Source organism: Alligator mississippiensis, chromosome 6, assembly GCF_030867095.1.
Source record: "Alligator mississippiensis isolate rAllMis1 chromosome 6, rAllMis1, whole genome shotgun sequence".
Classification (NCBI taxonomy): Eukaryota; Metazoa; Chordata; order Crocodylia; family Alligatoridae; genus Alligator; species Alligator mississippiensis.
This window is the reverse complement of record NC_081829.1, coordinates 55,471,219-55,484,086: the sequence shown is the minus strand read 5'-3', so window position 1 is coordinate 55,484,086 and position 12,868 is coordinate 55,471,219. Positions and strand designations below refer to the sequence as shown.

The window sequence follows — 12,868 nt, the reverse complement described above, 5'->3', positions numbered from 1 at the left end:
AGCAACAAAACGGGTCTATTTTCCTCATCCTGCCACAATACTTTTGAAGCACACAGTGCCTGAATGCAAATTTTTCAAACAATGAAAGTCCATACACAAGTATGGACATGTGTAAGCAGTTTCCTTCTTCCACTTCAACTTCCTAGCCTTGCCAAAGGGATTATGAAAGTTCAACCCACAGACCAAGTTATCACAGCAAAATTAACACTTATAACAAACATCAAACAGAAAAGTTATACAGCGCCACCATTCTACCAGAAACTTGACCAGTTATCCACAACTTCGCAATCTGTACTTTTCATCATTATGACTCACACGGAGATGAAACCTCATAATTAGGCTCAGCAGGATTCAATTTTTGAAGTCAGTCAACGTTGATAAACATAGATTTCACCTCATGCTCAGACTCTCAAAATATATTTCCATTGTTGTTAATCAAAATGTATAGAAAGGGGAAGTGAGAAAAATGATTGCTGATGGAGCATGCAATGACAAGGGGACCAGTCCTACAGAACCATGCTGGTGGTAGTTTGGACTGCAACGCCCAGAAACCCTAGGTGACTGACAACAAAGGAAGAGGCAGTGACAAAGGAGATGAAGGAACTAAGAGCAGGTGGAGCTGGGACTGATAGCAACTTTGCTGCTTGGCTGGTGGCAGTCCTACAGTAGTATGTCTCATGGTGAGCTGTTAAGCTGCACTATAACAACAGTGTACTGTTGTTAATAAAATTGCCTGCCCCCCAAACCCATAATTTTGCACAATCCTGAACATTAAAAATAGATAAAAATAGAAATAAATGTTTAAAAATAAACATGTTTTGATGTTATCCATCAAAATTAGTAAAAAAAATAAAAAAAAATATCGAATTCTGCCAAGCCAACTCATTATCAACTGCTTTCTCAACTGTTTTATTTTGTATCTCATGGTGTCAGCAATGACTGAAAATTGAATGTCTTGGCTCAGGGGTGTAAAACTGCATTTGTCCCCTTGGCAAAATGCAGACTGACAAGCTTTGTAGGCCAAACCCACTTCTGGCAGCAGAGCAAATAGTGGCCCTGTTAACCCTTCCCCCCCCCTCCAAATTTCTGGACTCTTCAGGAGCACCATGAGCCATCCCTATCTTTGACACCTCTGCCTTACTTAGCTGATGCTTCAAGGTAACAATTTAACAAAGGAAGTATCAGCAGACTACAAAGAATTACAACAGCAGCACTAAGCTTCTCCCTGACAGCAGGCTAAAAAGAACTCAAACTTTCTACAGATGGGGACAAGAGGCAAGGATTTCTGCTAAAGATATCTTGTAGTGATACAACTGCATGGTTAGGAGAAATTTAGGTAAGCTTTCAGGCACATGGTACCCCTCCCAACCTAAGAAAGCACACCTTGTGCCCAAAAGCTTGCCTAAACCTTTCCTAACCATGCAGTTGGTCCAATAAAAGATATCACCTACCCTTGCCTCTCATACGCTTCACTTATTATCTAACATTACAATGACCATGAATCCACATTCACAACTCATTTACCATATCAGAAAATTAGTGGTCAGCATTGTGGTATTTGCTACTTAATGCCAGGTCTCAGTTTCAAGGTCACTCTTCCTTTCTATACAATTCTGTTTCCCATTTCCCTTCATGTCAAGGGAATGGCCAAACAGCCAAATCAAAGCGTGATTTCAGCATGTGTCCTGTGCATGCCAGCATTAATTACCTAGCACAGCAAGAACAGTGTACAGCTGTGCTGGCACTCATTTCAACATGGGCTAATAGCCAGAGCATGCACCCATCAATCACCCTTACAGGGTTTGCAATATACTTACAATCTTGCCTACTCTAACATAGTTTATATTTGATTATTTATTCTTAAGCAGTTTCTAAATCAAGAACAATACTTCAGCCCTAACTTCTTAACTGCTTAAAAGAATTAAGAATTTTTCTGTCAAAGCTTTTTTAACATTGCATTTCAGTTACAGAAGTTCTGCAGGTTAGTACCCCACATATGTTTATCTATATGGTTTCAATTCCATTTAAATAATCAAATGTCAACCATTTTCCTGGATTGGATGCAAAGATCAACAGTTCGCAATTCCTAGTAGTTTTCAATTTGATGTTCTCCAGTCTTCTGGGCTAGTAACTCATTTCAATAAGAGGATAGTTTTTTGGTTTGTTTTTTTTCCTTGCAACTCAGCTACTCCTTAAATTCCTTCAGACCTCAAGACCTGCTGCTCTTACTTTTATCAATTTGTTCAAAACACTCCAATTTCTAACATGTCAGCCTCCGAAAGCACTTTATTCTTATTACCTTTTGAAGGCATGAAGATACAATTGTGCAACTTCTCTTATAAATCTGAATCATCTTCCTTGCTTGGTCCTTTTATGCCCTACTAATCCAGATGACTACTTGATGTTTTCTGACCCCAATACACTCAAAACATTTCCTGTTATTTGTTTCTAAATCTGCAGCCATTTGTTCTTCACAAACCCTTTAATAGTTAATATCTATGCTGGATTTTACTTGAAATAGTTCATGTTCTTTTTTTTCACTCTTACAAGTACTTAACTCTGAAGGACATCAGCTTTACTCAAGTAACTTTTTTAGTCTTGCCATATAAACATGATTTTGTTTTGTTTTCTTTAGGATATACATGCATTCCTTGACAATTATAATATGCTTAAGCAAGCTCTAAGCTGAATCAAGTCATTCTCATTTCCTTACCCTTCACGTAGTCTTCATGTTTAAAAAAATGACAAAGCCAAATTCCTACCTTTTAAAATCTCACACCATAGTGCTAGTTTTTGTTATTATTCCTACTTCAAAAATGTTCAATCATATTATGATCATTTATTACTTACTTGCTCAACTATACTTATTTCTTGACCAACCTGTAAAGCTCTCTAGGACTAAGCCGAAACTAAGTGTTCCAAGAAATAACTAAATAAAGCGTACAGAAATTGCTTATCTAAACCAGCGTTTCCCAACCGGTGTGCCATGGCACACTGGTGTGCCATCATATGTAAACAGATGTGCCATGGGATTTTGGAAAAGTCACACAAATAAATGAATAAATGAATGCTCTGTCCGTAGCACTCTTGGGGGGGGGGGGGGCATGGCTGCAGCTAGTGCACCCCACCCCCCCGCTCTGCCTTGCAGCGGCAGCATGAGGTGGTGTGTGGTGGCAACAGCAGCCATATTATCTGTTGGGGGCAGGGGGAGGGGGCGCGGGCAGTGTGCAGCAATTTTGTTTATTTATGTAAGTGTGCCATGGATAGAAAAGTTTGGGAAACACTGATCTAAACCATGTTTCATTTTGACATTTCACCTGCTTTATAGGCAGATAGCTGACCTCACCCTTCTTTAAATACAGTTAATTGTCTCCAATTTCCCTACAACACTATACACTCAATATCCTCTTTCCTGAACAAGATGCCAACAATATACACATTCAATAGGATTATTCTCAAAACTTAAATCTTTACTGCTTTAGCCAACCGAATTTAAGTTCTGCTACATAATCTAATGCCCTCTAAATACATCAACTCTCTTTACTAAAGCTAACTGGGAGAGGACCAAAAATACAGTGCTTTTCTTCTAGTATGCCTGATAAAGAAATTCAGGATTTCTAGCTACAGGTAAACTGTTAATCAAATATGTATTTGTATTACTATATGCATTTACTCCAGCAGGAGAAAGTTTCAAAATGCAGTTTTGCATTAAAAAAAAAAAAAAAAAATCTTGCTCTTCCATTTTATTCCAGGGGTGGCCAGACTTACTCTGGAAGCCATATCCGATCCTCCATCAAAGTTCAAGAGCCGGCAATCAGTGGAGCGGGAGGGGGTACTGAGAGACCTGGAGTAAAGGTGATCACTCCCCTTGCCTTCCTCCCTATACCGCTGAACCTCTCAGGCTTTCCCCATGGGGAGCGCACCCCAGGGTAAGCGGCATGACAGCCCAGCACCTGAGCCAGCAGTCCTGAAGGGAAAGAAGGAGGAAGGTGGGCAGGCTCGGGACATGATCTCTGCAGGCAAAACTGGAGTGGCGGGAGGTGCTGGGCTGCGCTGTCCTCCAGACCTGCCTTGGGGAGAAGCGGGCAACACTTCAGCCAATTTCTGGAGAGCTGAAAGTACCAGGCTGGCAAGTGACATGCAGTTTGTGAGCCACAGTTTAGCCACCGTGGTTCTATTTGACCATCTATTTGATGGTCCCAGATTAAAAGCAGACGTAACCTACACGTCCTACAGAACTATAAGAAGATAAAAAAATCACAAGCATGTAAGTGTGAATCTGCAGGCTGTGTAGATTTAGAGGAAAGCAGTAAGTTTGTTATAAAAGCCTTCATGCAATGGAGGTTTAATCATTAGACTGACACTGCAAGTTGCACAGAATCTTTGGCTAGTCACTCATTAAAATGAACAAAGAATTCATGCCAGAGTTATGCTCACTGGAGAGAATGGCCAGCCTCCTTATTCAAAACATTCGTAATAAAAAAAAAAAAAGATGAATCTTTTAGAACATAGGCAGGCAAGGTTCTTTGAGTAGATGTTATATCTTTTATTAGACCAACTGAGTAGTTGGAAAAAAGTTCTTGGCAAGCCTTCAGGTACAGTCACCCTTTTTCAGGCACAAGGAGTCTCTACTGTTCTGAGACTCCAAGAAATTAGCTTACCCCCCCCTTCCCTGTTTTACCTTTTGTTTTCCTAATTTCTACCTATTTACATTCTCATTGACATCCTGTCATGCTTTTAGCTTCTCTCACTCCTTGGAGTCTCAGAACACCAGAGATTTACTATGCTTGAAGAAGGGTGATTGCCTGCCAAAGATGAGACAGGGAGACTACAGTTGTAGTAATTTAAGGTAGAAAAGAGACTGGTTGTGAAAAAGGAAATAGCTGAAAATTAGGAAGACAAAGGGCACAAAAGTGGGGGGGAGAAAAGACAGAAAAGGAAAGTGTAAGAGGCATGCATAACACTGAACACAAGTGGGTTTCTGCACTGCATTCCACATAATCCTAGGGATACATAACTTCAGCCTGTTAAACCAGGTCAACAATATTTAGCTCAGATTTGACCCAGGAAGTAGCTGGATCTGGACTGAAAAAGTCTGCACCAGGCCAAGGCAGCACACAAGATCAGGCAGCATGGAGCTATGACCAGCCACCTGTCCCCTCTGTAGCACCCTCCTCAACAGCCCTCCCTGCTGTTCTCTGTGCCTACCATCACTGCAGAGGGGTTACCCAGCATCTGCAGTGAAGATAAGCATAGGCAGTTTGGGGGCAGGGGGGCAACCCCTGCTTTAGGCAATTTTAGAATAACCATTATTTGTGGGAAAGGAAAGGATTAGGCTGATTTGCCATGCCCCACTCTCTGCCCACAAATTATCAGAGATCAAACAGTTTCTAATCCTCCTCTTCCAAAAACATTATATAAATTTGGAACAACAAACAAAATGAAAAAACACCCACACAAAAATGCATGTTGAATATGTATATGCACACACGCTAATACATTATATATAATTTCTTGATATAACTAAGAAAAATACTGGCACTGCAAAACACTCAGCCAGTTAACCTCACTCTGTTTGCTATCACCTTTTATTTAATTCCTCTGTACACAAGTATTTCTTTGCCAGAGGGATACAAAGGAAGCTAGAAGATGTAATAATGAAACTGAGATCAGATTTATGGGTACTCAAGCTGTCAAACATACTGAAATAAAGGCAGCTACAGCACAGTAGTTTAGGACTTCTCCCAAGCAATCATGTCTCTCACTTACAAAGGCCATACATTCTCTTCCTGGAAAGTGATTCCCTCCCCTGCTCCCAATTATTTAGCTTGCTGGGGAAACGCGCATTACATGGAAGCATCAAAAACAAAAGAAAATGACGATACCTGAAAGTCCATGAGGCCTTTCTAGGGGTGTATTTGGTAGCCATGTTGGTCTGGGACAAAAAAAAATGCAAAACTCTAGAACTCTTGGTTCAGAGATTATACCTTTTATTAGACAGACCAACTAAAAAATCTCCAAAAAAAATATTTTTCTGCAAGCTTTTGAGCGCGCACAACCTTCCTCAACCACAGGCAAAATTAAAGATGGTAATATGTCCCCATATGTAGAAAATAAACTTCATTTTTGCACCAGAGCTGAAGGTGGTTATTTTAGTTTAGACTAATTAAATGAAAGATGGCAGAAACTGCAACTGCTGTACATCACTTCTTAAACAAACTGAGGAAACATTTCCTTTTACTTCCTGCGAAGGCAGAGGCTCAAGATTATGTGCTGTTTCTGTTGCACTTCAGCTTCAGAAGCATATAATGCATTGAAATTAATAGTTTTCTAGCTAGCTTTAACTATTAGTAATACTAACCACTGAAAGACACAGAACCCTGCACTGTGGTATCAGCTCATTTTTAAAATAGACAAAAACTAAGACAACAACTGAGACAAACCACGGCCAGACAACTTACTAGTCTTTAAAGATGATCCACATATGGCATACATAAGTTTCTCAAGTAGGTAGTTTAAGCATGCCTGTCTGAACAAAATCCAAACACCTTGCAGTGGGCAAGTGGGAAATGCTACCCTGTGAAACACGAGCAAGCTAGTATAATTCAGACTTGGACTTGACTTGGTGATGTATTAATTACAGGGGTTATCATATATGAAAATGACTGCCCACGAGAATGCAACGGAGTTACTGAAATATATAGCAATCATGCTGCCCTTTCCAAATCAAGGTGTAAAAAAACCCGAAAAACAAACCCCAAAACAACAAATCAGATTCTTCCTCCAAAACCCACCTGTAATAGGACCTGACATCTGAGGCTGGCTGTAGCACACCCCAGTGGCCCCACCCATCCTGCCTCCCTAAATTCCTGCCTCTCACTTGCCACACCTTAATGTTAACATGATTATCTTTGAAAGGATGCTTCTAATCTACAGGCTGGAGTAGCTCCTTTTGGTGCTTTTTCCCCAGATGAAGTCTCTCAGGGCTCTTCCACCCCAAAACACAGTCTCTCAGTGCTCTGGTCCTAGTTCCCCTTACTCTCTCTCAATTTACTCTTGCCCTAGGCCAGGGCCACATCTGGCCTGCCAGGCAAATTCACCCAGCCCGTAGGCACCCAACAATTAATTATACCCTGCCCAACCCACCCACCCACACACTTCACTCCCACCCTCCTGCATGTGAAGGCCCTGGCCAGTATGTAACTGCTGGGACTCCAGCAGCTCCTCCTCATGGCCCTGCTGCAAAGCTCGCTCTGGGCACAAGGTAGGGAAACTGCAGCTGAGCAGGAGCATGGAACTGGGACTGAGACTGGCAGGAGTGTGGAGCCTGGGCCCAAGCCCAGCAGGGCAGCAGAAGCATGGGTGGGCAAGGTGTGGGATGTGAGAGGGTGGGGTAACCCCCCAACATGGCCCCCTCCTATGGCACACAGCCCCTGCTGCCAGCGACAATAGCAGTAGGCCCTCGGGGTGTTCGTGGTCCATGCAGATGCAGCTGCAGCCACTCAGTGACGTGCATCTTTGGCTAGTTCCAGGAGCTGCACGTGGCAGCAAGGAGCAGAGCCAGGCCAACCCACCTCTATCGCATGGGCTCGCATGCAGGTCCCAGCACTCATGCGTCACTGGTGGGGAAGCCCCATCTGATGGAGCCAGTGGTCTGGTCCTGTTCTCTACCACCACATGCAGCTCACAGGACTCTGCCGGAAGTGGCAAGGAGCCCTGGCCCTGCAGCAGAGTCCCATGAGCTTCACTTGGGGACAGGGAAAGTAGCCAGCTCCATCATACAGGGCTTCCCCCCAGTGGCGCAGCAGCATGTAAGCCCTGCATGATGCAGGCAGGCCAGCTGCTCCTTGCTGCCACATGCAGCTCCCAGAACTGACTAGAGCTGTGCAACAGCAGACAGCTGAGTCTGTGCGGGCCACAAACACTCCGAGGGCCTGCTGCTGCCACCGCCATCAGTGGCAGCGACTGTGTGCCAGGAGGCGGGCGTGTGGGGGAAGGTCCCCAGATCCCCCCTACCCTCTCACCTCACAAACCCCATACACACCCACTCACACCAAGAACCCTCTCACATACACACAGCCACATTTCCCAACATACCCTACATGCCACCATGCACACAGTGCAACTGCTGGCTCCTGTCCACACTCACTTTAGTAAAAACAAAGAACAACCTTCCTCCTTCCCCCCATCCAAAAGGTTTGATTTTTGTGTCACTTACGCAAGAAATTCTCAGTTCACCACAGTGGAATTACTCCGCTGTTTATATTACTTTAACTGAGTTAGGAATGAAGCCTCGAGTGTAAAATAAATTAAAGCGCTATTCTACTTTCTGTCTTTGACAGGCTCCTGTTGACATGAATGGAGTAGATTGGAATAAAAGTAAAATACTTAAATAAGTTAAGACAAACTATGTCAGTTTGAATTAATTTATGTAACACATTTTTCATCTCTTGGATTTACAGAAAGTAAGCAGTTGTGACCACTTTCAAGCGGCAGACTGTCTGAGCGGGAACAAGGCTTGCTGTAATGAACACCAATCTTATTTTATTTTTATATAAGCATTAAAATATCATGTGCTCTGTTGGCATATCTGTGAATTCTTCTGTCCTAAGGGCTTTCAATCAGGGTGCTGTCACCACCCCAGCCAGATGGAACTGCACCTGCAAAGCAAAAATAAGCAGTAGAGAGCCTACTCTTGCCATAGCCTTTCCCAGTCCAATCTCACACGCTCTTCCCAGAAGCAGAGGTGGGTAGGACAGCTGCAAATGCTCCACATGCTTCTGTTTCCAGAAAACACCTTGGAAATTAGAGCAGGAAGGGCTGTAGCAAGAAGGGGCACTCCTGCTGCATCCAATTTCTAATCTGGCTCTGCAGATGCTGTTTCACCTGGCAACAGCAGCAACAGTGGTGGTGCCCATGCTGCAGCACCTCAGTTAAAAAACACTATTCTAGTGCCTTAGAGCAGTGTTTTTCAACCTGTGGGTTGCAATCCAAAAGTGGGTCACAAGAAAATATGAAAGGGTCATGAATAAGCTTTAAAAATGGATCAATCTTTAAAAACAATTATCCTTTAAAGGAGAAAATCATGGGAAACTGTGGCTTTTTCCTTGCAGGCTGGCTAAGGTCCAGCCTGCAAGGGGGCTGCTTGAGGCCCCCCCATGCCCCACACACACTGGGGGGCTAGGGTCTGGGGGTGAGGGGCAGCAGGTCAGAAATATGGGGCACTGGGTCAGGACTGGCCATTGTTGTTTACAAATGGGTCCTGGTACAAAAAAGGTTGAGAACCACTGTCTTAAAAAAAGCCATGGCACTTCTCTGTAAGATACTGATACTCATAAGTCAGAGAACATTTTCTATAGCTTAGCATAACTGTTTCAGGTAAGAGGTAAACAGAGTTTACCCTATTCCTCCTTATGGAACAGCAGTAGCCCAGTTAAATGGATTACAGGATCCAGTTTACAGACACAGCAGGAAGCTGAACTGCTGATCAGGAGTTAGCAGCACCTGGGCCCTGCTAACAGAGATGGATAAGATGACCATAAGGGGGAGGATGAAGGAACCATATAAGCCTAAACCACGAGCCAGACGAGCCTAGATTCTCAGAAGCTGAAGAAACTGTGCTAGGAGCTTCACAGAGATCAGACATTTGTCTAGGACACCATGTGTCAAAAGATGAGCCTAAAGCAGGAGTACTCAAGCCCCAGCCCACATGCCTGATCTGGCCTGCAGAGCTATATCATCTGGTCCATGGGTCTCTGGGATTTCCAAGCTCCATGAGCCAGATGATGTGGCCTCAGGTGCAGGGTGGGGGCTGGGGCTAGGGTTGCAGGCCCAATCTGGCATGAATAGGGTTGGGGCCGAGGCCATGGGCCCAATTCAGTGAGCCTGGGGTCAGACAGGGCTGGGGCCAGGAATACCCAGGGCAGCATGTCCAGGGCTGGGATAGCAGGCCCCATGCAGGGCCAAGGCCAGGACCAGTGACAGCCCTGATCCAGCACAGATGAGACTGGGGCTGTGACCCTGATTCATCCTAAATGAGGTTAGGACAAGGGCAGGGGTTGGGGCAGCAAAGTCAAAAGCTTGAGCATCGCTGGTCTGCAGGTAACAAGCACCTGGGAACAGAGGGGAGCAGCTCCCAGTGGAAGTACCAGGGAGAGAGCAGGCGAGAACTGACTGCCGTGGGACCACCACACGTTGCTTTCAAATCGTGAGGTGAAACGCAGCCCACGCAAGAGCCCGAGCTCTGCTCCGCGCCTGATCCCCGCCTTCTCCGCGCGGGGGTGCCCGCCCCATCCCCCCGCGGCGCCGCTTACTCTTGTCAAGCGAGCGCGTGAGCTCTGCGCCCACGTCGTCGCCGGCCCCGGAGCCCTCGGGGTTGAGCTTTAGCGGCACGAACAGGGACGTGTTGGGCGCCCATGAGTCGTTCCTGCCGGAGGCGGCGCCGGCGGCCCGGCTGGGCACGCGGAAGACGGCGGCGGCATGGCGCAGCGAGGGCCCCGCGCGGGCCGAGAGCCGCCACACCATCCACGCGGAGCGCGACGCCGACATAGGCGGCAGCGGCGGTGGTTCGGGGCTGCACAGGGCGCCTCTCCAGGCAGCACGCGGGGCGCACCTATAGCATCATCACATAGCTCCCGGGCCGCGCTGGTCCCAGCCGGAAGGCGCTGCTGTGGCGTCATCACGGAGCGCCCAGGCCCCGAGCAGGGCTGCCCACCAGCTGCCTGAACAGGGGAATGCGAAGAGCGAAAGTAATAGCGGAACCTGAGGAAAGCAGAGCACTCCGCGCCTGCCACCCCTGCACGCTGCTGGCCCGGCGCACTTCTAGGGCACGAAACCTGACGCAGGCAGCGCGGCCACCCCGCAGCGTCGCAGGACCCAGTAGCCAGGGAAGGAGGAACAAGGGGACGGTGCGTGCGCGCTGGTCGCAGCTGCCGCCCCCTGCTGGCACGACCCCGCACTGCCCGAGTGTCTGAGTGCCGGTCCGACTAGAGCCGCCGCGCTGGTTGGCTGGTTCCTCCGAGCTCGGCCCCAGGCTTCTCCCCAGCCCGCCCCGAGCACCTGCGCCAGCAGGGGTAGGGTGTCCCGCTACGAGTCGGCTCCGCGCTTGCCCTCGACTCGCAGCTCCCTCCCCAGCAAGGGCAGCGCGGGAGGTCAAACCAATTACGTAGAAAACACCCTTTATTTGCAAACCCGATAAAAAAAAGTTATATATGTCTGCCCAGTCAGCGCCCTAGCAGGTGCTCTGGCCAACCCCTCAGCGAAGCTGTCTCCTACTCGAAGAACACCTACTCCTTTCCTACAGTGCGGCTTTCACAGCCCCTGAACTCTACAGCTTTCTCTGATAGAGATGCTTGCAGCCATGCTGTTGTCTTGCACTATGATGAATGGGAGTATTAAAGGGCAAGGGAAAGTAAGTATTCAGGACTCCCATTTTCCATTTATTGCTCAGTCTGCAAGAGTGACAGCTACCATCATTAAAAACAAAAAAAAAATCCCTAGTTTAGAGAACAACAACATTGAGTAAAAGACATGGGGGGGGGGGGGGGGGGGGGGGGGGAGAAGAATAGCTTTAGTCTGAGAAGTCAGAGAGCGGCCACCAGGCAAAACCTAAGAAACAGCTAAACTGAGCCCCCAAAATGATTCAGGGAAGAATTTGCATATTAAAAAGAAACTTACAGGGCTGATAGTTCCTAGTGACAGACAGCCACATAAAAGTACAAACAGGATTGTTTTTCATTAATCACCTAACCTAAAACCAAAAAAAAAGAAAAACCCTGAAAAAAAAAAGAAGGGGGGGGAGAAAAATCAGCCATTTAGTAACTATTGGTTTTCCCATAAGCTATACAGTACCATTACGATTTTGTCAAACAGCATCCACAATTCTAACACAGCCAAGATATTCTGCAATTTAATATTTCAGATTGTTAACATTGTAGCCAGTTTGCAATGGTCTAAGGAGCTTGATTCACAATTCTAACAGGCCTATCTGAGCCTCCATTTCAAGAAAGCAACACAGTTGTTAAAATTGAACAAAACTACCTTGATTAAGATGTCACCATTTCTTTATTGAAGTGTTTATGGTTGTCCAGGCTTTGAATTCAAAGATCTAAAACTGAACCAAATCTGATATTTGTGCAGTAATTGTTTTGTGCGTGTATAACAGAGAACAAAATGTTTTATGCATGTACAATTGTAAAATAGAACTAAATTGTTGTTAGAAGAAAAGGCCACACCAGACTCAAAAACCTTAAGTCACAATTAGTTGTGAACCAGCTCAGTAATGGAAGTGTAACAGGCTTTTACACCCTGCTTTAAAAAAGTGCAAACAACCCCAGGCTGAGAAGCTATTCTCAATCTCTAGATTTGTCATGCCGCCTGACTCTTCAAAAGGTCTTCAATTCAGATGGGACTGCCAGAAAACACTAAAAAAAATAAAATTAAGACCACTAACTTAGTTCCCAAGGGTTATCAGAGGAAGTAGATTCTTACTTATGTAGAATAATTTAAGGCTACCAGCCTTAAATTAAGCCTTAAAATAAGCCTTACTATTACCATACTTAAAAAGTGCCATATACCACGAAGTCTTCCTGAACAAAACCCCCATTTTTCCATTCATAAAACTATATTCAAACCCACTTTAAGTAGTAGACTTCAGTAGATACGCTATATGTCTCCATTAACAAAGACAATCCAAAATGTTTTAGTGAGAATACAGCTATTTTAATAATTCAAATAGCAGCTCAGTATGTCTCAGTTATTATACACAGTTGCACAATCTGAGGCTGGTTAAATACAATCAGTTTTCAAAATCTCTTGGAATATTTTCCAGATTACAACATGCAAGTGACCATGAAAATATTTGGCTTTT

At 45.3% G+C, this 12,868-nt stretch overlaps 1 protein-coding gene across 2 annotated transcripts in view; it reads right to left on the bottom strand.

The window, feature by feature from the left end:
• The window catches only part of SUPV3L1 (Suv3 like RNA helicase), a 39,099-nt gene extending 28,440 nt beyond the window's left edge, over positions 1–10,659 (bottom strand). The window contains exon 1 of one of the 2 annotated variants that reach the window (XM_019484381.2): positions 10,314–10,659. In XM_019484381.2, the coding sequence (XP_019339926.1) occupies positions 10,314–10,548 (235 nt within the window). In that variant the 5' untranslated portion in view covers positions 10,549–10,659. Of the gene's footprint in view, positions 1–6,794; positions 6,829–10,313 lie in introns of those variants that run through there. The other variant, XM_059729889.1, reaches the window with a different exon arrangement.
• Positions 10,660–12,868: the final 2,209 nt, after the last annotated feature.